At 43.5% G+C, this 24228-nt stretch overlaps 1 protein-coding gene across 2 annotated transcripts in view; it reads right to left on the bottom strand.

Moving 5' to 3' along the window:
* The window catches only part of Shark (SH2 ankyrin repeat kinase), a 53878-nt gene that overhangs the window by 19056 nt on the left and 10594 nt on the right, over positions 1 to 24228 (bottom strand). The window contains exons 2-12 of one of the 2 annotated variants that reach the window (XM_055077478.2): positions 22666 to 22681; positions 22418 to 22599; positions 18578 to 18821; positions 18345 to 18415; positions 16740 to 16865; positions 15370 to 15478; positions 15058 to 15159; positions 13077 to 13147; positions 7387 to 7524; positions 5389 to 5577; positions 1840 to 1931 (exon numbers count right to left, since the gene is read on the bottom strand). In XM_055077478.2, coding sequence (XP_054933453.2) covers positions 1840 to 1931; positions 5389 to 5577; positions 7387 to 7524; positions 13077 to 13147; positions 15058 to 15159; positions 15370 to 15478; positions 16740 to 16865; positions 18345 to 18415; positions 18578 to 18821; positions 22418 to 22599; positions 22666 to 22681 — 1340 coding nt within the window. The remainder of the gene's footprint in view (positions 1 to 1839; positions 1932 to 5388; positions 5578 to 7386; positions 7525 to 13076; positions 13148 to 15057; positions 15160 to 15369; positions 15479 to 16739; positions 16866 to 18344; positions 18416 to 18577; positions 18822 to 22417; positions 22600 to 22665; positions 22682 to 24228) is intronic. The other variant, XM_050189965.3, reaches the window with a different exon arrangement.

Below are 24228 nucleotides of genomic sequence, written 5' to 3'. Positions count from 1 at the left end.
CGGCGTGCAGGACTAGGCACCACATGATATCTGGCCGTGGTACTTGCAGCTGGAGGAGCCCTGGTGCTGTTATTTGCCATGCTGTCTGCCATAGCACAAACGGCACCGAAAGGTACAGGCATGGTATAATGTAGCAACTCCTTTCACTCGATTTTATGCCACTCTCATCACCTATCGTTCAGGAAGACTGATCCCATTGATAACGCAGGCAGAGCATCGCTTTGACCACTGATGATGTTCGACAGTGGATTAGGATCATTACATTATTGCAGAAGTCACAAGTCTGAGCCTTGGTCAGTGTTTGCTGGAGCTCAAATGACCACACTTTGACCAATCGTCACAGAGTGTTGTGTTCCATTTTCACTGATTGACATGCCACTCAGGTTAATAGTTTGGAATGCGGTCTGCATGGGATGTGGTGCTTGTAGCCTGAGCAAATCTCTGGCTGGTCAGTTACCCACATCACTTGGGAAACAGTACACAAATGCATTTAGCTCTACTGTTTGTGTCTTACACTAGCTCAGAACCTTGGTAATATATGTAGTTTAGCTAAGTGGCATGGCTAGGAGTGCTGACATTACCTTGTTGATTTGTCATTTTTTTTGCATTAAGTGAAGATCCACACCCTCTGAACTTTAGCAAAGATACTAGCAAGAGTAATGTAGCACCCTAAATAATTCACTACAATGCTTGTTTCTACAAACTAGCTTTAATTTCAGTACCCAGGAAATGGATCTGTCATGAAGTCATGATACACTGGCTCGCTGCTCCGTTGCTGCTAATGCTGTGGCTGCCACGTGCGAGCGCAGCCAAAAGTCTGCAGCACTTTTTGTTTATGTTTTGTCATCATAACTACCTTTATTGGTACACAATGTCAGAAAATTTTGCCCTGCGTCATAACATCATTATAATGTTAATAATGCCACATCTGGCATTTCAAGGCCAAATCTAGGATTTAGATGTTTCCCAACCATAAGACTTGCTAAGTTTTATTCTCCTGTGTGCGATGAACATGCAGCAGAGGTTATACAACTTGCAAAATATGTTGGCACTCCTAAAAGCACATTGTCTTTCAGGTCACGCTTGCTGACAGAGCTGGAATTTGCATAGGGCATGTGAAACTTTTCAAACCTCTTCGAAAATATTTTTGCATAACCACAATTACATCCAGCACTTTGAAATTTGTTACAGGCACCACATACTGATATCTTCAGTGAAGACTACATTTGCAAGGATTACCTACTAGGTGATATTTGTTCATGGAACAGCGCCATTGACCAAATTTTAAAAGTTAATTGAAAGCTTTTGCTACACCGTAACAATGGCTTACAACTTGGTGCTTAATTCAAAAGTGTGTGGAATAATTGGCACCACCATCCTCACTCTCTGTGAGCTTGTACGGACACTGCCTGATCTTTCCTAGCACCAGTGCCACAAAAAGTGCATCAATTGAGCAGACGTTTAACCCAACAGGGCCTAACACCATTTTTTTGTACGCTGAGTTTAAAACCTGAACATGTTTATATAAGTGCGGGAAACTTAATGGCAAGCCCATAGTAGTGTGTTTTATGCACTGGAGCAAGTTTTCCATGTGTGGATAGTTCAGCAAACCAAATAATTAATTGGTGTACTAATTATGTTATTACTCAAGTAACTTTTCATTGTTATTTTGGCATTAATGTACTTTTTATGACCAGAAGAAAAGGTGAACAATTTCGAATTTTCTTTGATATAGAGCGGCATTTGGGCTTTGTGTGGTTAAGACTGAGGGTAGCATCAAAGACAAGTGCAAGACTTGAGCAAAGCACAGATAATCAAGCAACTGTGGGAGCCACTCACCACTTGAGAGGCCATCGTCCACCTGTGGTCGCACGATAGTAGTCACTTCCCATGGCGAGTGCGCGAGACAACCCAAAATCACTAATCTTGACCTGGAAGTGCACGAACAGGAAACAGCCCAAAACTTATAATGATGTTAATAATATAATGTTAATAACATAATAATATAAGATGGTAATAATATAATGATGTTAATAATAACAATAAGGCAACGCACAATACATTTAGAGCAGCAGCCAAAAGGAGGTCACATCACATGTTGGCAGTATGTGTGGTGCATGATGCCTCTTGGGCCACAATGTGACATGTTCAGTGGACGGCAAGAACTGCTCAGGTATTTGGTAGAAGGTTTGAGCACACTGAAAGCCCAAAAGGGTTGCAATTTGCTTAAAACTTCATGGCATGTACAATCTGCAAAAAGGCTGAAATTTCTATTATCATGCAGGAATATGTGAATAATGTAGCACTGCGCTGTGTCACAGAGAATGTAAGGGTTTGTACACAGGCAGATATGTTAGTTGATGATAGGTGACTACAGAAGTCAGGCTCCATTAAAGCCTACCTACTTTCACTGATTGCTTTACCGCTTGCATTTGTTGCACTGGTGGTGTGTGTCTGTTTAGAGTTTATTACATGCCAAATATTCCAAGGCTGTTTGTGAACACTTGGAGTAAATCATTGTAAACGTGCTTGGCATTACAAACACCTGCTGGATAAAAGCATTTTCAATTGTAAAACACTTATGTGCCTTCAGAAAATGTAATACCCAAATGGCAGAGTTGTGCAAAGGAGTTCAAATGTCAAAATCAGGGTCTATATTAGATATCGGTCTCTTTAGACGTGCAGGAAACATTTGTAATTGTAGCCTTCTGGTGCCATAATTAAGCTGGAAGAGATATTGATGGGTCTTTAATGAAACTGATTAGAAGCAGTGAGGCCATGTGTCTACCAGTGTCACAATATTAGTGAGACTCTGTGCAAAAAAAAAAAAAAATTGTTGAAATATGTGTGTGCTTCAAATGGAGCACTGGGGAGGTATTCTGTAAGAGTCCACCTAGTGGGCATGTCCATTTCATCTGCTGTTGAAGTTCTGATTGGCTGGGCTGGGCTGGGCTGTGCATCCGCAGCCGCGAGGCACCACAGCCAATCAGCACTTCAGCAGCAGACGAAATGGACATGTCCACTAGGTGGACTCTTACATAATACCTCCCCTGGAGTGGCTATAGGGAATAAAAATAAAGCAGGACATTTGCAGCCATCTAGCAATTATTAAAAAAGATCCCTTAGCCATAAGAATTTTAAGAGTACTATCTGTTCAGTTGTCTGAAACTCCTATGCCCTTTGCACTCCTAACTATGGTCCTAATGGCCGCACTAAATGTGCCTCAGGGTTCACACCTTGAGCTATAACATGTACTTGGACCGTGGTTTAGTGTGGCCAGCGTATCCCACGCTACAAAGATGCTTTTAACTTTTCTGAGAGACACTGAACTGATCTCAACAAGATACATTCGAATCTCATTATAACAAAACAGGATATAACAAACTAATAGATACAACAAAGTAAGTGGAATTCGTCTTGAAATACGCATAGAGATCCATGTATTCAAAACCTGGTTTTACTACGAAGCTGCCTGTGGCTAGGATCCCAGAAGCTTTTCGCGTCCATCACGTCGACAGAAAACCCAGGCGGGCTGATCCTGGCGGCAGTGCAGGGTCGGGAGCAATGGCTCATACCCCCATAAGGCAGAGGCGTGATACGCACGTACAGCACAGCTTTCGTTTCCATACAAAAAAGCCGTCGAACCACTTTATTGATCCACTTCCGCGATGATCAATGTACATTGCTGCTGATCCCTCGCTGGTGGTCGTTGTCAAAGACTAATGTAGACATCTCAAAACTGGAAACAAAGCAGTGGTTCACCCACTTCGTGGAAGAGTTTGGCCTAAAGTTACTTCAACAATCTCAATCAACCAACTACCGTACACGGGTCATGCATAAAGTTAACTTTAGCCACAAACATTTCTCATATACAAACGGAAAACATCAGTGTGTATCATAGCGACTACAAAGCAGTTACAGCAGTAATTTCAAAGTGATAAATAAAATAAAGGCTTTGTAAACTGCACTGAAGCGTGTGTTTGTGTCATACGTCACTTTAAAGCAATTTGTGTAATGGGCAGACATCATGGGATTGGTGTTAGACAAGTTACCCTACAATAGGTGCAACATATCAGCATCTTCGCTGACCAACCATCTTCACAGGAGTGGATTGGTGGTGATTTTAACAAAGTGAAATTGTCCTAGATGAACTAGATTAGTGTCCGTAACCAAAAAATACCAGACCGTTGCACGCCGAGTACATCGCTTTCCATGGGGTTTGGCACTCATTTGCCGCAGCAGTTCAAAACTCCTGCGTCAAATACATTGCCAAACAACACTGGTCTTTGTCGCTGCCACGGCCATGCTCGGTGAGACAGCACTGTGCACTGCCTGCATGGCTATGCCATGCAGGTGCAAAACATTAGTTTGTTCAGTTCTGTGTGATGCGCCGCGCAGACAGGCACAGCTGGGCGTAGCCTCAGACACCTTGGTGACACAATCTTGGGGTTCACGTGCAAGCCTGCACTTGTCACACCATGGCGCGAACCTATGTGTGGCAGTCTCAAATATTAGCGCATTCACTTTTCTCTTTCCCTATGGCATGTCATGCAGGCAGCCACAGCTGGGCCTGTCCTCAGAGACCTCCCCGGCGCAATCTTGGGGGTCACGCCCAGGCTGTGTGTTCACTTCTCCATCTCCCTGCGGCGTGCCATGCAAGCTGGAAGCTGGACATGGCCTCCGAGATTGCATTGATACCAGTGCAGTCTTGGAGGTAAGAGCCGGCCAAACCAAACTGGCATAGCAAAGTTCACTTGCCTCCTTCATCACACAGCGGAGCTCTGTGTTGAGTGCCACATGCTGCTCGACTGTGACAAGCAAAGTGGAAAGCGGGCGCAAAAGACCATCACTGTGGAACAGAAGGCAGTGATCTAAAGGCTGTCATGTCAGGTGCTAAGTCGCGTGACGCCGAAGATTCTTTTGTTGTTTCATTCAAATTTCATCACATGCATGGCCGTGTAGCGGTTTCACAGGCCACAAAGCCATCTTTTTTCCATGTTTACAATTGCACGCCCCATTGGGCATATAATCCAGTAAATGGCAATAATAGATACTAATGAAGTGACGGATATAACCAAGTAATTTCAGCTCTCCCTTCAGCTTCATTATAATGATGTTCGAGTGAGCATTAATACTGCATGTTGTGTTACGTGTGTGTTAAGTTTTGTATGACTGTATGAATCATTTCATTTATCATCGCATTGACCTGGAGTAGCATGCTAGGCTCTCCAGCTTTCATTAAAGAGCCTCTCTCTCTCCTATGCCCAAGTAACATTTTGCTCAGAGAAGCTTTGCATATTTCACACAGACATTTGGAAAGGACTGTGTGAAAGGTCAAAACAATTGGGAAAGGCGTCCTTGAAGTAACCGTTTATGACCTGGGCTCACCTGCATACGGGAGGCAAGCAAGAGGTTGCGGGCAGCCAGGTCTCGGTGCACAAAGCGGCGAGCCTGCAGGTAGGCCATGCCACATGCCACCTGGTGTGCCCATCGTGGCACATCCTCCTCCATGGACACGGGCCCACAACGTTCCTGCAGGTAGCCCAACAGGGAGCCTAACGGCAGGAGCTCTTGCACCTGCACACACACACACACGCACACACACACATCCAACTTGAGACAAAAAAAATTCTGCGTATTGAATTGATTTATTCAGGAAAATGTTGCCTCGAGGACCATCAGAAAGGCAAATGAATGCCTGACTATGTGCCGGCCCAGCTTTTCTGTATGTGACACAGCAGATGGTATAGTAAATTTCAAAAAATGATAAATGGAAGAAGATGCAATTTTTTGTTCTAGCTGCAGAAATGTGCACACCAAAATGCATCATGCAGCACATTTACATGTCATATGTTTGGCTATTCTTGAAGTTAGAGGAAAGTGTATGTTCAACTTGTTTACTTGTTTAAAAGTCTAAATTTTAACATTAGTAAGCTGTTTACATTCAAGGTTACCAGCTAGATTGGAGTCATTCCATGGTTGTAGAACCAGGAGACTAAGGTAGAAATGTGGTTTTAAAGGGACAGAAAAAGCAAATATTAAGTCAAGCTAAAGTGATTGATTAGTGCTCGAGAGTCTCTAAGGCATCAATATCATCGGGAATGGAGCCTTAGTATTCGAGAAATTGAGGTAAATGCAGGACACGATTAGAGACTCCCCAAAGACAATCACTAACTTGACCGGTAACGAAGGCACTCCTAATTCAAATTCTGTCACTAGCACTCAACACTTGTTATAAAAACTTCATTGTATTGCATTATAAGATGAAAGAAAATGCTACTTGTAGAGTTCTATTTCATTTTTACAAAAAGAACTCATTGACATTACTCTTCACAATGATGCGGGCGGTCGAACGGTTTTGTTTTCGCTCGACTCTGTGCCACCTGCACTTTCATGTTTCAGTAGTTTAGTTATCACATAGTGCTGCACTGGTTCTGCTGGCTTGCGGAATTCACACAAACTGCAAGTAGCAGAGAACCCCACTTCCATGTGATGTCGCGGAATGTCCAAACGACCCAAGCCACTTGACCAAAAGCAGCTGCACAGCTGCTTTTGGTCAAGTGGCAAAGCAGCAAATCCACCGCTCTGTCTTGGCTTGCTTTCTCCATGACTGAGTGTTTGCGTTTTGTGTAAAAAACTGTACTGTCGTCTGTCAGGCGCCACTTACTCACCGATGTCACCACTCGCCGGTTGGGTGGCGGGAGATTTGAATTGTGATAAAGGTATTCAGACCCCTCGCATGAAATTTTCTCGCGAACTAGTCTTTTCTTAGCATGAAACAGGCGTTACGAAGCTTCTGGAATGATAAACAGTCCACATCAACTTAGTATTTGCCTTTAGTGTCCCTTTAATATGAAAAACTTTTGTCAAGCATAGCCCTGTCTTTCCTGCAACCTGTCTGACTGTTTTCGTGAAGCAGCTAGAGTTATCAAATGCCTAGATAGTGCCGAAGTGTGCAATTACTTATCGCTTGACATGTCTGCTCTCAGCTTCCCAGAAAAGCACACTCGGGTTCTTCCACAAATGGTGATTGTTGGCGTTAACCTCTGGCATCTAGCAATCTAAGTGACAGTTGATGCTAAACGCTCTAGGTGTGACAGGACTCTATAAAAGAGAGGCTTGTTCTTTCTTGTTTAAGAGCACCTTAGGAACTGCGTAGTCTCCACATCACTATACGGGCCTGTTTTTCACCAAAATGCCTCGCTCCAAGAAGCGTCTCACCCTATCTGAGTTCAAAAAATGTAAGCGCACCAAGACCACTCGTCAACGTTATGCAGCGAAGATGCCTGAGGCCTGTGTTATGCATTAAATATGATGCCGCGAAATGCAGCTCCATATTTCTTATGTCTACTTGGAACTTATATCTACTTGAAGCCATCAGAGTACCATCATGAGTGGCGGTCCCAGGCAGATGGCTAACAGTCGCACAATGCATGGGTGCCGCAAGTCCACCATGAGCTCAGCCTCGCGTGCAAAGCCTTCACTGGCTGACACCTCCCGCAGTTTTTTCACTGCCACAGACACCTGCACAAACAGAGGTCTCAAGCATTACAACTCGCACAAGCACTGATATACGAAGTCAACTTTCTGGCAAATGTCACCAGCTCACTAAGCATGATAAAGCAGTGCAAAATACATGGACAGAGGAAACACATAAAACATAACCAGCACCTGTGCATGTCTTACATCCTTTTTTGCCGATGTCTTCGCACCGTATGCACTTCAAACAATCTTTATTAATCTGAAGATTTCCTTCTCATGTTCCATGTCCTAGTCAATACACTAAAAATCTGTGGGTGAACTGATGCTACTTCTCCCACAAGGTAGTGTAGAGAAACTTAATTTTCTTTTGTTTAATGTTCAATTAACCACTATGTAAAGCTTGGGTCCTACAAATGACTAATAAATAAGATTTGAGCAGTGTGCGATAGAGCTTTTTAGGATGCATATGTCGCAAAAAGCCCAGTGATCGAACATCTTTTATCATCATCACCCTATATTAAGTCCACTGCAGGACGAAGGCCTCTCCCTGCTATCTCCAATTACCCCTGTCCTGTGCCAACAGATTCCAACTTGCACCTGTGAATTTCTTAATTTCTTCTGCCGTCCTCTACTGTGCTTCCCTTCTCTTGGCACCCATTCTGTTACCCTAATGGTCCACCGGCTATCTAACCTATGCATAATATGACCTGCCCAGCTCCATTTCTTTCTCTTCATGTCAATTAGAATATTGGCTATCCCCATTTGCTCTCTGATCCACACCGCTCTCTTCCTGTCTCTTAACGTTATGCCTATCATCCTTCATTTTATCGCTCTTTGTGCAGTCCTTAACTTGTTCTCAAAGTTCTTTAACAGTGTCCAAGTTTCTGCCCCATATGTCAGCACCGGTACAATGCACTGACACCACACCTTTTTCTTTAGTGATACATAATGGTAAGCTTCCAGTCAGGATCTGCAATGTCTGCCATATGCACTCCAACCCATTTTTATTCTTCTGTAAATTTCCTTCTCATGATCAGGGTCCCCTATGAGTAATTGACCTAGATAAACATACTCCTTCACAGACTCTAGAGGCTGACTGGCGATCTTGAACTCTTGTTCCTTTGCCCTGCTATTTATTATGATCTTTGTCTTCTGTATATTAATCTTCAACCCCACTCTTACACTTTCTCTGTTAAGGCCCTCAATCATTTGTTGCAACTCATCCCCAGTGTTGCTGAACGGGACAGTACCATCTGCAAAACGAAGGTTGCTGAGATATCTGCCGCTGATCCTTACTCCTAAGCTGTCCTAATTTAATAGCTTGAATACTTCTTCCAAGCATGAAGTGAATAGCATTGGAGAGACTGTGTCTCTCCAATGCCATTCACTGCTCCAATGCTCTAAGTCAAGTGTTGCCCTTATTCTACTGAAATTATCTAGGTGAATATTGTATACAACACCGGAAGTAAACAAATGGGCCATTAATTTTTCAATTATTTAACATCTCCCTTTTTATGGATTAGTATAATGTTGGCATTCTTCCAGTTCTCTGGTATACTTCGCATAAAGGGTCGCTAGTTTTTCAAGCATTATGTCTCCTCCATCTTCGACTGCTGCTTTTCCTCATTTCATGTCTAGCAAGGACCTTCCAACTTCATCGCTAGTTATAGAAGGAGCCTCTGTAACCTGTTCATTACTATTTTCAATGGAGGTATCCTGCTGCTATGGGTATGGTACAGGTCAGTATAGAATTCTTCTGCTGCTTTTACTATAGCTTCTAAATTGCTGATAATATTACCGTTCTCACTGATTTTATGTTGCATCCATTTTTTACTGCTTCCCCAGTCTTTCTTATGTTATAATTTCAAATATTCCTTACTTTCGCCTTGATCAGTTTTGACAGTTCCGCAAATTCTACCTGATCTCTTGACTTGGACACTTTCATTCTTTGTCGTCCCTTTATTAGGTCCTTCATTGCTTGGGAGAGCTTACCTATTGATTGCCTTGGTGCGTTACTTCCCACTTCAAGTGCTGCCTTGGAAGCCAGCCTAGTTATGGTTTCATTCATTACCTCTATGTCATCTTCATCTCGCTGTTCTAAGGCTGCATACTTGTTTGCAAGTATCAGCCTGAATTGGTCTGCTTTTACTCTTACTGCATCTAGGTTGGCCTGTTTCTTCTTGACCAATTTTACTCTTTCTCTCTTCAAATTGAGGTGACGCCTAGACCTCACTAGCCTATGATCACTGCACCTTACCCTACCTATGAGTTCAACATACTGCACAATGTTGGGATCGGTAGAAAGTATGAAATCTATTTCAAACGTGAGTATCGTTAAGGGCCCCATGTTGCAGAAAATCTAGTGTCAGAGTCTTTGGATTTGTTTGTGAGCGAAAGTTTCCGTATATAATTAGGTATATGTATATGGCAGCGCAGCCTATGCACTCTCGGCGGTTCGGCCTTCAACGCAGCACAACATGAATGTACCCTCTGTGTCTCGTCGCCTTCTGTGTGAGAGAAACGACAAGTTCCACCATTATTTTGCCCCCTACTCGTTTTAAGTGCTGTTCGAGGTCGTCGAAACCTCTTGTATACCAGGCTGTGTTCACGATCGCCTGTGTACGCGAGATTCCAGAACTACTAGGTCAGAACCATTTAGAAATAATTTTATATCGTGCTACCTATCGCGATCAGCAAGGGAGTTTTTAGGCATGTAAGATCCTCTGGGCTGAAATTCTCTGCCGCAAGGCAGCCTCACAGCCTGCAGGGTTATCTGACTGAGCTGGCTTGTATGCTCGGTTGTCTTAGTCGGAAGTTCGTATCCTCGAGTTTTCTTTTCTCTCTCTCTCTTTTTTTTTATCTGAAGGTGGTAATAACGAATTCACATCCTCAAGTACTCTACACCTCCAGGCTTGGATTGACGCCTGACACCGGCAAAAACGCCGCGAACCAGTGGGACTATATTAATCCAATTAGAAAGGCCCATGAAGCTTCAACAAAGACACTCCCTCACCAGAATAGGAATCGGCCTCCCTGGTGCAGTATTTGGCCACAACCTCACTCACGATTCCTACAATTAACCCATGGCTCTCATGGCCCACCGTTGTGGAGCAACTGACCAAAGCGGCTTTCAGACCTGTTTTCTCTGGAACTGGACAGGCTGCCAATGGAAACTGACCCTGGCAACCTTTAGCACCCGAACTCTCTCAAGTGACGGTAGCTTAGCAGGATTCTTTAAGGAACTATCAGGCATTGTTTGGGATATCATTGGCCTTAGTGAGATTAGAAGAACTGGTGAGGCTTATACAGTGCCGACTAACGGCCACATACTCTGCTATAGAGGACTCCCAGATAAGAAGCAATACGGGGTAGGATTCCTAATACATAAGGACATAGTGAAAATACATAGACAAATTCTACAGCATTAATGAGAGGGTAGCAGTAGTCGTAATAAAACTTATTCAGAGGTATAGATTAAAGGTGGTGCAAGCCTACGCTCCAACCTCCAGTATGATGATGATGAAGTAGATCGGTTTTATGAAGATGTGAAATTAGCCATGAGAAAAGTTCAAACTCAGTATACTGTAGTAATGGGCAACTTCAATGCAAAAGTGGGGAAAAAGCAGGCTGGTGAACAAGCAATATGCAACTATAGTGTCGATTCTAGAAACACTAGAGGAGAGATGCTGGTAGAATTCGCGGAAAGAAATAAGCTGCAAATAATGAACACCTTCTTCAGAAAGCGTAGCAACAGAAAGTGGACCTGGAAAAGCCCTAATGTTGAAACAAGAAATGAAACATCTTTTACGCATGGGAGCAAACATCACAGCATGCCTTTAGAACATAGTTCTTCAGCTTTATTTTGAAGAAAGTAAGATGCTTAGAAGCACAAGACTTGGTATTTTTGCAATGGCCAATGGAATGCTCAATTTAGTGGGCAGTGTCAGCAGGCAAAACCAGAAGTTACCCAAGACCAATGCAATTGAACTGCCAACCAAACCAATTTGGAAACGTTCGCATTGCTCTGCTCTGAACTGCACTGAATTAATAACAGATTTGGCCGGAACTGTTTCTTTGTTTTGTTCTGAGCTATTATGAGCCGCTGACTGAACCAGTTTGGAATCATTACATTGTTTTCTCCGGTTCAGATCCAAAGTGGTGACACACATTTCACTTCGGCAAAAATGAGCAGTGAAAATCCATTTATTGTTCAACTCCCTGTTCTTGAAAACACTATGCCTAGCTTTATAGTAAGGAGACCCATTTTCATTCAATGAAAAAGTGATTTATTTGGAACAGCACGCCCACGACGTACACACTATAGTATATGCAAGTGCTCACAAGTCTGAAGCTGAAGCGAGGTAATGTTACAGAATTTTGATGGCAAATATATACAAATATGTGCTATGTAATTGAAGCATAAGAAGTTAGTTACATTCCTTAGCACAGTTCCCTCAGCAATCATGAGAGGTGTCATAAATTCAAGAAACAAAGCTCTTGATCACAATAACTCCATGGGAGGCATTGACTGGTGCAATGAAAATCTGTTGTACTACTATATGTCACTCTGCAATGGCCAGAAGATCTAGTCCTGGAAAATATTATAGCACCTGCTTGACATGGTAATTTTCAAAGAATTTTGCCTCTACAAGAAATCTAATGGCAAAGTGAAGCACACGGATTTTCAAATTAAGCTTGTGGAGCTGTTGCTTGAGCTTTACCAAGGCGACAAAAATTAACCAAGGACAACAAAGCCAAACATGACTCATGCAATTGTTTCTGGCTGTTGAGTGCATTAGCAGAATAAGGCCAGTGATAAACGCCACAGAGAAAGATTATGTTGATTGATGGAAATGTGTAGGGTGCAACAAATGCAGTTGATCAGCCTTAAACGGACTGTGATCCTATGTATATGGTGGAACATCTGGCAGTATAGGGCACCAGCGCTGGCCAGGAGGCACTACGGCAGTTTGAATGTGCGCTAAAATGTGGGTGCTGTATGGTAGGAATGCCACAAAAATGACAGAACACTTTCAAAGATAACAGACCTGTACCTGTATCAATGCATGCTAATTAATGCCCAACGCGGTCAGCCAAACTCTGTACGTGACCATGCATGTTCCAAGGAGCGCATTCACCTATACGTTTTGCATGCTGGTGCTGATTCGGTTCAGGCACTGGACACCTGTGCCACAAAAGAAGCAGTGAATTCGCTGATGCAAAACTGGAGCATATGCTACCGGAAAATGTTTCCTCCATCCGCTACTCTGTGTGTTACGCCGATGCTGTAGGCATATGAAGCTTGTGGGAATAATCATGTCCAGTGTTAGTCGCACACACGGCAAACATCGCATCAGTGGGGGGAAGTCTGGTTGGTCATTGTGCCCTATTCTGCTGCAAATGCCACAAATCTAAATAGAAAAAAAAAAAGACATCCTGCTTCGACTTCCTTCCTTTCTTTTTCTTTTTTTAAAGCAAAGAGGAGTGTTGCCATCTGGGTCAGCTACAAAGGGCAGCCATCAGACAGGGCCTATAGAAGCATGTTCATGCTTCAAACACCTTAGCCAAAAGCTTCACACAAAGTGCAAGCTTACCTCAGTACCTTCAGAGGTCAGCCACAGACCTTGCAGAACAGAGCCATACTCTCCTTCCCCCAGCGTCTGACCTGCATAAAACACTTGGCTGAGCTGAGAGCATTTCCTTTCTTTCAGGCTGCTCTGTCTTTTCACTTTCTCAGCTTTCCTTATTACTGGATGCTTTCTCTGCTCTACTCATGATGATGATGTATGGAGTTCAGTGGTGCAAGGGCCAGGTCTGGTCAAAGAGTGCACAGAAAATGATCACGTGTTTTCAATGGAACAATGAATTGCGAAGTGTAGATGTAACATGGCTGTAAAGGGGCCTAAAAAACATTTGCTGTAAAGTGCAATAAAACACTTGCATATTAAAATTCTGACACCGACTGCTCAGTTATCTCTGTCATATGTCTTTTGAATGGACATGTGTAAAAGCTTCACAAACTAGGCTTCGTCTCCAATCATTGAAAAAGTGGCATGCACTGTGTCAAACTGCCGCAACTGAACTAACACCATTCCAGGCAAATTATCAACAGTATGAACAGTGCATAACCTGAAGCAATGTGCACAGACATGAAAAAGAAACGTCCTTTTCAGAAATGAATCCTTAGAGCCTACATCTTGCTATATACCTGAGGTTGGAATACTGTATGAAGTTTCAGCCGTAGCAAAGAATACATCATGTTCTCAATGTGAGAATTTACCATGCAGGCTGCCATGACGTAAAGAATGCCAGACCAGTTTGACCTTTCTCGTTCAGAAACGCTTGCCTTCATCTAGTCATCACAACAAAAAGGACACTGTATGATCAAACAAAGGTAAAGATACTATCTAGTAGAGTCTCGTTAATGCAAACTCCAAAGGGACTGGAAATTTATTAGACTAAAACAGAATCCAAACTAAGGAGAGCCCCTTTAAATACAAGGCAGTACAATTGCGCAATACAGTGCGTAAAACAAGTTCATCACTGGGCTCGCATTGAAAAACTTATTGTTCATTCATCAGTGCGCGACATGTGCTGGTAGCCTAGGTTTCGCGTAAAGTCCAAGTGCAATAAGATTGCGCCTTGTGCGGCATTTTCTGTAGGTCTGAGGAAAAGCATGGTGACTTGATGCACACTTTATTTCTGCGTGCCCAACCTGGCCCAACCCACTGTTGTAGGTCATTTGGTCGAATGCTAACCAAGAAAGGCGGGGGGGGGGTGCAGTCAGCACAGTAATGTGATCAAGTGTGCGCTAGGGGGGAGGGGGGGAAAAGGCAAGCGTGTGTTAATGTGATCAAGCGTGCTAAGGCCTCTTTCCTGTTCTTTGTTTAAGCTGGATGGGAAAGGAGGGTACACGCCGCCTGCTTGTTCCAGTTCGGTCTTGGCTTCATGCATGTCTTTCCTCATCATTTTTACAAGAAGGGTAGCTAGCAATGCATTGACCTTTCATCTTTGGCTCGAGTTTGTCCAAAAGGAGGTCCATGGGAGCAAGAAATTTTGTTTGAAATATCTGTTGGATGAATTTTGGAGTTCAACATTGCAGGAGCTTTTCACCACTCAAATACATAGGAAAAGGCGGCAGTGCAAGACACGGACGAAGGCAAGACTACAAGGACGAGCGCAGATGGACAGCCCCCGTCCTTGTCGTCTTGTCTCCACCCGTGTCCTTTTTGCGTTGCCGCCTTTTTAAATATGTACCAACACGCCCAATTAGCCACATTAATCAAACACGTAGGACTTTGCCGGAACTGGTAGTATTTGAACAGATTTTGAAGTATAGAGTTTTCACTGAATTATGATCTTTAAAAAATTATGTTCCCAGCTACATCATCAACCCAGAAATACAAAGGCTGTTACTGTCACATCACACAGCCCAAGATTATGTTTAATAGACATATGAAAAAGAAAGTTCAATAATTTCTCTGGCTTGAACAATGATCGTCTGTTCTCAGTGCTTTCTGAAGCCATTGCATGGGCTGCTACAGCTGAAAGAAAAGCAGAGAACACTGCACTTACCCAGACGGAGTGAATCTCGGCTAATCACAGCCGTCATTGTGGGTGTCTGTCGCTGTGACGTGAGAGAACGGGGTCCCACAGGTGGCGGCTCATCTGGCGCAACTGGGAAAAAGAAGCATGTCTGCAGCTCAACCAGAAGCTACATTTTTACAAGCGACTTTCTTTAGCAGGAAACAAGGTCTGCTATCTGCAAACAGTTATAGGCAAAATTTTACGCTTCAATTAAGCACATCAGCACAGGTCACGCTATGCCAGCCCCACCGCATCCTGCAAGTCCTTTCTAATAACACAATTATGGTTGCTTTTACTTACGAGGCTGAGCAAGGCGCACAGGCAGACCATCCTCAAAATTGCTGTAGTGGGCCACCAAGTGCTCCAGAGATGACAGGAGCGGGCCATCGTCTATGTGCACGTATGGGCCCTGCACAGTGTATGCAGCATTCTCTTTCCCTTGAAACGGCAGAACTTGGCTAACAGGTACTTATGAGTAGGCACTAACACCAACACACATATAAGAATTTACCCAAAACCCAGCAACATATTACAATAGGCAATTCCACCAATGTTTCTTCTCTGATAACCCAGGTGACCTAAGAAAAACTTAGCTAGCCAGCTGTGTCATGCTAAACAAAGAAGGCACAGGCAGTCACAGTGAGCAGGACAGCAAAAGCATCTGGACATGATGGAGAATGCAAGGACAATGAGATAAAATGTGCAAACAGGATAAGAGGGCATTTGGTGTTTTGCTGAAAAGCCTCAGATGCATTACAGCCAGTGGCGTAGCAACAGGGGGGGTGGGGGGCCGTGGGTCCCGGGTGCAAGGGCCCAGTGGGGGGGGTCATATACGCCTGAAGAGACCCCTCCTTCCGCTGGCTACACCCGGGGGGGGGGGGGGGGGGTGTGACAAAAGACCTATGGGCCCCGGGTGCCAGACGACCTAGCTACGCCACTGATTACAGCCCAGTCCTGACAACATGAGATCCTCTCTCAGTGCAACATAAGTGAACACTGACAAGAAGCAATACTGGTGAGCATATTCACTGGGGTTTGCCATTGTTCAAACATAATTGGAGCTTTTGCACATGTACACTAGTAATAAATAAAATCTGCATGGGCTAAAGATGGTATATATAGCTAATGTTTCATAAAGAGATCAGCTACACAGAAAAGGTACTGCTGCACACACAATAACAATATGCTATAACATCGAAGGCCAACTGCTTCCTAAAAAGTTTGTCCATTAGGCGAAATAAAATCAATTACAAAAATGTTTCTGGAGTGGCAGTCCACGCAACTGCTTCTGAGGAGTGGTGAGGTCAAATTGACTGCCTGCTCTCAGTCCGACTGCTCTATTATAACCAACATCACTTTATCTAAATATAACATTTTCCTCTTGCCAGCTAAAATGCTCACTCTGATGCATTTGGTTTTGTGAAAATTATTTTCACATGATTCAGTTACCACATAAAAACTTATGCCCCAAAATTGGCACTGAGCAAGATCCACGGCTAAATTTTCATGATGAAACTTGCAGAAAGTGGGAATTCTCTCTCTTTTTTGCAATATGTAGTAAGGCTTCTTGCCCCAAGTAAGATGGCGTCAGTGTGCTTCACTTTTTGGGTGCCTTCTCCACTCCAGCACTTCTTTTTACTTTCTTAAGCAAGCAAAACAATGCACCGTACCTGGGAATGTATTTCAAAGTGGTAGATTGATGTAGGCCCAGCCAGTGAGAGTACATATGAGCTTCGCCGGCCACGCCGCAAGAGGAAAGTGCCTTCTTCAGTCGTAGATAGAAGCCGTGCTGCACACTGCATTGAGATTGTCTTGATTACGTCTGTACAGCAGCTTGCTTTCATTAACTATTTTCCTACCATGGAGAAAATAAGTGGTAGGTTCAGCCAGATCTTTTTTTCTGATGAAACTACTGCACTCAATATTTTATGTAATACATAAACAAAAAGCAGAATGAATGCACTTCTCATGCAAAAAAAAATATTTTATTAACGAGACGTATGTCATAAAAAAAAATATTAATTGCCAGAATCAATATTGTGGGATAAAATTGAACAAAGTTTGTAAAGACACGCATGTATCTAAGAACAAAATGTAACAATAATTATGAGATACACAATATGTATTGCAGTCTAATAGACACCATCTCCGAAAAAAATCAAAATTTTTCATTGAACAGGTATTCTACTGCAAAAATGAAGCAATTGGGCAAGCACTACAGTTGGGCATTCTGGGCTTCGGCCACCGATGTTTGAGGCTGGCTTGTGTCGTCGCTCTCACAGTCGAAGTGCGACGAAAAGGCAGCATCCTCAGACTCGCTGCTGCTCAATTCATCGATAAAATTAGCCGCAGACACAGAGGCATCGCAAGGTCTGGGATCTTTTGAAGCGTGTCTGCAGCTCGCGGAGGCAGCGATTTTTTGCTTTCTACTTTGACAATTGCAAAACTTCGGAGCGTGTTAAAAAATTACTGCCTGGCAGGAAAAAATCTCGAAAGCAGTGTATCAAACTACCGCCAAGTGGGAAAAGGTCTTGAAAGCAGTGTTTCAAACCATCGTTAGCAGGCTAACTATGCCCAATGGGCTCAATACGGAAAGAGTTAAACTGCATTAATTTCTCATTCATTTTGCAAACTGTCATCATCGTATCTGCCTGTGGAATATAAAAATGTGTGATGTGTTATACCATGTCCCTACTATACTGAACACAATATTTCTCATCAGAAAATTTGTGCAATCTGTCAATGGGAAGGGGAAACACCTGTCATTTGGCTCTGGTGACTCTGGCAAGCATTTCACCTACTCAACTAGAGACGGTGCCATCATAATTCGTGCATGTGATTGTTCTCCTTTACTTAGTTATGTCTCAGAAAAAAAAAAATGATTCCTATGATGTCTTTTGACTGTGAGGGGAGCCTCTCCTATGTTAATAAGTTGTTGCCAATTATCATTAATGTTTGTAAGTATTTAATTTCCACACAGAAATAAAATAAGTAAGTTATTAGATCACCTGACACACCAAACAGTGATTCATATTGATGTGGCATTCAATAGCTGTGGCACAGACTGCACTGATAGCTTCAGAGACTCAAGTGCTGCTTTGCTACCAGCTTGAAAAGGCATCAATGTTGTGCGTTGTTTGTGTTACATCACTTACACTAGTCCAATGCTGTCGCAGTTTCATTTCATAACGTCCACACTACAATCCACAACTATGCAATTTTTCACTTTTGCACCCTTCTCATTGAAGGCCCACACTTTGTCACGGCAGACGCACCTCTCGGTCCACATGAGGAGGATGAAGCCAAGAACCCTTCCCATAGGTTGACATGGGTCTCTCGTACACCTCTGCAAGAAATCCACAAACCAGTGAGTGATATGCAGTTACAATGAATTTCCAAATGAGCAATTTTGCCTGAACTCTGCTGAACACTATCTGCGGATAAACACCAAAACCGGACAATACACTGATGCTGTCTACAACAACACGAGATGTGGCAGGCCACTGACCGAGCACATGAACACAGTCAGAGTGCCTCCCTTGGGCAGCCAGATCAGCGGGTAGCTCATGTCGCAAGGTGCGTGGCCTTGCTGGCGCCCCATGGTCAAGTAAAGCACGCACCACACACGCATGGCCCCGTGCGGCTGCCACATGCAATGGCACCCAGCCATTATCAGCATCACGTGCCTGTGCACTGGCTCCTGCCGACAGCAGCTCCTTGACCATCTCAGCATCCGGCCACTCACATGCATACTGTGGAAAACAAAAGGCAAGCACATACAACACAGCTTTGCAGGCAAAGTATTAACCTCAAAAAACAGCACACAAGGCAACTGTTTGCAGTCCATGGCAAGAAATGAGATCAGTGAAAACTAACACTCTGGTTAGTCAGGCCAGGCTTCTTGTCACTAAACCCAAACATAGGTTTACAGCTAGTAAAGCCCTAGTTATTAAATGCTTTCGGTGGACCTTTCATGTCCATAAAGACATCTCTAGGGACTATTGAGGGGTCGCTTTTAGTAAAGCACTTTTGTTCTGGTGTTGCCTTGTATATCTAGTAGAGCTTTTCTGTACTTCAAGAACTGGTTTGTTTATCTTTAAAAGCAAAAGGTACAAAAGCCAACACAGACAGGCAAGGGTTATTTTTTTTTTATTTATTTTATTTACAGATACTGCAGGCCCTATTCGGGCCCAAGCAGGAGTGGTTACATCAATAGTAACAAAACAAGGCTGGAAATAATAATAAAAAAATAAAATGAACATAATGAATATAAACTGAAGGTCTGTGTCAAGGACCTTGGCAAGGAGTGACAAGAAGAAAAAAATACGAAATTGAATTCAGGATAATGGCACGTTATCTCTTAAAACAAGATTTTGAATGCAGAATGCATTTATATAAAATTTGAAAAATATATATAGCAGTACAATGTATGTGTTTAACACAAACTATAATAGATACTCTGGAGAAAAAGAAAAAGAGCCAGATATTGAACACATACTGAGGCAATTAACAATTTAGATGTAAGCAAAGCACAAAAACAACACAATGCCAACTATTTACATATTCTTAAAGAATATTTCATTGTACATAATGTTTATATCTTTAAAGAATATGCCAAGTGATTTAATGATGTTGCTGCATAGCTAAAAAAATGCAGCCACAGGCGAAGAAAAGACAGAATGTGTCCATGTTTTTCAGCATTTTGCTGCTATATCATGAAGTCGTACAAACTCGCCTAAGCTTTCACATTTCCAAGTCAGCTGATTCCAGTGTTTAATGACAGTGAAGAATAATGTAATTTCATAATAATTAGTATGACATTTAGGCAACAAGAAACTGCTACTGAAAGCAGACCTAGCTCCATTATTATTCGCCAAAAAGTTTGAATTCACAAATGCAAGTGTCAGTTGATTAATAGGTTGGCTAAAAAAACATGACTAAGACGTTGTGGCAAAACAAGTTATTAAAAGATAAGATACAGATAGTACAAAGTAGAATGCTGGAATAATAACAAGTACTTCTGATTATGCAGACTGCTTAATTCTATACCGTGTTTCAGTAGTTCTGTGCAGCAAGGTGGAAGCTACAGGCTTGTTTGACCAATCAAGTGGTCGAACACATATTAAAGGGCCCCTCACCAGGTCTGGCCATTTTGAGCTGACAATCGCAGAGCATACATTGCACGATAACAATCGTGTTTGCAAAGCATTACAATGCTACGCGCCGCGGAAAGATATCAAATTTCGATCCGAAGGCAGTTTCCCTCTTCACTCGCAGCCACCGCGCTCCAAGCTAGACAGTGACGTAATCATGCCCCTGTGCCTACGTAATCGTGTCCGCAGTGTGACGTCGCTCGTGGCGACACGTGACTTCCTGAATTATTCAAGACAGCATCTGTTATCTGTGCGATCTGTTGCTTGAATTGACAAATTGAAGTTTAGAGAAACAATAAAACACACAAACGGAATGTCTGCATGTTTTTTGTTTTACTTCACACCGAAGCAAGAGAGATGCACTTCCACTTCGTCTGCTTGTTTCCACGGCCGTGCACTCACGTGCGCAGGTACCAAAACTGTGCCATTTTCTACCGTGTTCCTGCGCGTGATCATGCACGCTCTGCGATGTGCTTGTTCTGCCTCAGTATTCGTGTAGCACTGAATTGTACCGCTAGTTTCCTTGTGCACAGTGCACAAAATTGTGCGCTGCGCGAACGAGACAACATCTCGCGCGCGATGCTGTCGGCGGAAGTGCGTAGCGCAAAAAAAAAAGAAAGAAAGAAAAGTGAGGAGCAAAAAAAGAAAAATGAAGACGGGGCCTGTGAAGTATGCGTCATGCGACCCTCGAGGTTTGGTACAGGAGAACGCAGGGAAGGAATTTCGATTGCGTAGGCTACACGGGGTGCGTGGAGAGAGCAACTTGTTTGGCAGTGGAGCCCACCTGCTGAAATCATGGGTTCACGGCACCGAAATATTTCTATCTCGGCTATTAATGAGCCCATTTAAAACATTTTTGCAGCAGAACGCTCCTTAGAGGACACATGACAACTTCCAGCGTATAACCAAAATTTGCTATGGGGCCTGGTGAGAGGCCCCTTAAAGGTGCCCTTCCGAGCACTGTTGTCTGCTAGCGGCAAGCGCTGCAGCACAGGTGGTGGCTGCACCTGCTAAGACTGCAACTGCACAGCGAGATCAGCGGCTGTACTGGCAGCAGTATAAAATTTTTTCCATATTCGCACTGACACCAAAAAGGCATGCATCTTCCAGATATTTCGAGATACAGACGAGAAGGAGGGCTACAGAGATGTTGGAAGCGAAGGGTTCAGAAGGAGCACTTGGCCAGCATGTTGCGCAGTATGGTGCTGCCATCCCATGATCTCTCTTGTAACATCCATTTGTACATGGTGTGCTCGCTGACATTCGTACGTGCAGCCATTTTCTTAATTAGAATTCATGCACATCTACCGCACTCCTTCCGCACTGCTCCAAGCATGTTCAACCGAATTTGTTCATTCATTCTGTGTAAAGAGCAGCTTCGAATGATACCACAGAAGCAACTCTGTGGACGGCATTTTTGCGAAGGATGAAGCACTACCCAGTCCTCTGTGTTATTGTGGCTGCACAGACTACACACATGAATTTAGCCACTGTCAAATAAATGAATTGTTAGTACTTTTTAAATGTGAACTAATGCCTGCACGGCAGCATTGCATTAACATTTTTGTCCTCTGCGCGTTTTCATTCGGATAAGCAGAGAACTCTATCATATAGCCTCAATAAATATGTTATTATTTACGGGGCAAGATCGCACGATAAACCGTCCTGTGACCTGCAGAGAAGCTTCTAAACAAACACCTGCTGACAAGACCATTTATCAAGCTCATTGAGTTGTCCAACGGTTTCCGAACTGTGGCACGACATCTTGCTGCGCAAGAATCTGCGCTCACAGTTCACGTAGCCTTGGCTCTGCTGCACAGAACTACTGAAGCAGAGTACACATGGACTGTACAGAAGAAAGATGTCATTGGGAAGTACTGCATTTTGTTTCAAAACCTGGCGCTGTAACGCAAGATGTACCACGGTGCTCGTTTTTTAGATCTATATCACAAAACAAAAACAAACAAAAACAAACATAACACCTATCCTGTTGTCATATCATCAGCACTCCTGGCTTTGCCTATAAATCCTCCATTCGTCTTGGTCCGTGCAAAAATTGCCTGATGCATTAGTGCTCAAGAAATGCTGGTCCATGATTAAAAATGTTTACCAGATCATTAGGTGAAAAGACAGCAACTTAAATTTAGTATTGCACAGCTTGTGGTCAACTATCTGAATGTTAGTGTGGCACACACATGCAAAGGATGCCGGCCACAGATGTCGGGGCCAGATGGAGCTGCACCAGCCGCCAGCAGAGCCGCCAGAAGTTCGGTGTGTCCAGCAAGGCATGCCAGGTGCACGGCTGTGCGGCCTTGTTCGTCCTTGGCCTCGGTCGCATAGCCAACTCGCAGCAGCTCGTTCACCACCACCAGGTCGCCTACCAGTCAAAAGATGGGGGATCAGCACCACAGCCACTTAAGATGCCAACCATGCAGCTACTTACCAAATCCCAGAAGTGGCTCAGAGGAAAAAAGAGAGAGAAATGGGTGTAAGTGCAAGAGATGCAACGTGTCTTAAAAGCAAGAAACAGAAAACGTTGCATAAGTGACAACCTGCATGCCTGTAGCAGGCCTAGTTTGTGGGTAGCTAGCTCATAATCTATCTACTTGAACATATATGTTAACAAAATTTGTTGCTGAGCTAGTTGGTTCATGCTAATAAATGAATACTGGTAAGCGCACTTTAAAGACGGGACAAGAGAAGACATTGATGCACGGGACATGCGCTACTTCCTTCTAATTCTTATTGTGAACATTTTGCCTACTTATATACTCAGCAGAACAAGATCGCACAAGCGCACTGTCCATCAAATCACAAATGCGTCATATCACAGAGCGTACAGATTACAGCATCCTTTCTAAAAACTGCTTTTCTTTGCTATGCAATACAACCGATGCATTGCTAACATAAGCGCTCCCTTCCTTTCCAATATGATATGCTTCTGTGATTTCCCTGGCCAAAGCATTCCCACTCCTGCCTAGAATCCGAATATCGGAAAGAATTGGCTTACAGGGACAGGACCTACAATGCACAGGCAGATGAAGGAAGCTTCATTAGCTACAGATTGCTCGTGTTCCCGTGCCTGATCATTGACACATCAGCCGGTTTGTCCGATATAAACCTTTTTGCAAGTAAGCGGAATCTCGTACACAGCACCAACGGTGCATGTCATGTAGGGCCTGGCATGCTTCGTTCCACAGGTGGGTTTCCTCAGAGGTCCCAAAATGCGTGGGCACAACCCAGCAAGTTTGTGGTGAAGTCATGCTGGCAAAGTCTTGTGCTCACTTGGCTCAGGATAGCTTTAATTGCCAGATTGAGTGCCTACAGATGGCTGGTTTCCCCTGCTCGATTTTGACAGCTGTGCCCGAGGCCCTCCTTCAAAAACTGAATAGCAGGAAAAAGCCTCAGCTGGTTTTATGAACTAAATGGCCTGAAGTGGTGCCCTACATTCACAGGGTTGAAGAATGTGGCAAATTCACAACCTGAAGAATGTGGCAAAACGGTACAATGTGCCTATTGTTTTTTCTGGGCCACAAAAACTTGCTGGGTTGTGCCCACACATTTCGTGACCTCTGAGGAAACCCACCTGGTGAAAGAGGCACGCCATGCCCTATGTCACATGCACTGTGGCATTGTATATGAGGTTCTGCTTACTTGGGGAAATGTTTATATTGGACAAACCAGCCGATGCATCAATGATCGAGAACAGGAACACGAGTGATCTGTATCTAATGAAGCTTCATTTCATTAGCCTATGCATTGTAGGTCCTGTCCCTGTAAGCCAATTCTTTCCGGTGTTTGGATTTGGGAATGCTTTGGCCAGGGAAATCATGGAAGCATAACATATCAGAAAGAAAAGGAGTGCCTGTATTAGCGATACGCCTGTTGTATTGCATAGCAAAGAAAAACAGTTTTTAGAAAGGACGCTGTAATCTGTATGCTCTGTGATATGATGCCTTTGTGGCATGATGGACAGTGTGCGTGCGCGATCTTGTTCTGCTGTGTA

This window comes from Dermacentor andersoni, chromosome 2, assembly GCF_023375885.2.
Source record: "Dermacentor andersoni chromosome 2, qqDerAnde1_hic_scaffold, whole genome shotgun sequence".
Taxonomy (NCBI): domain Eukaryota; kingdom Metazoa; phylum Arthropoda; class Arachnida; order Ixodida; family Ixodidae; genus Dermacentor; species Dermacentor andersoni.
This window is presented reverse-complemented; position numbering and strand designations above follow the sequence as displayed.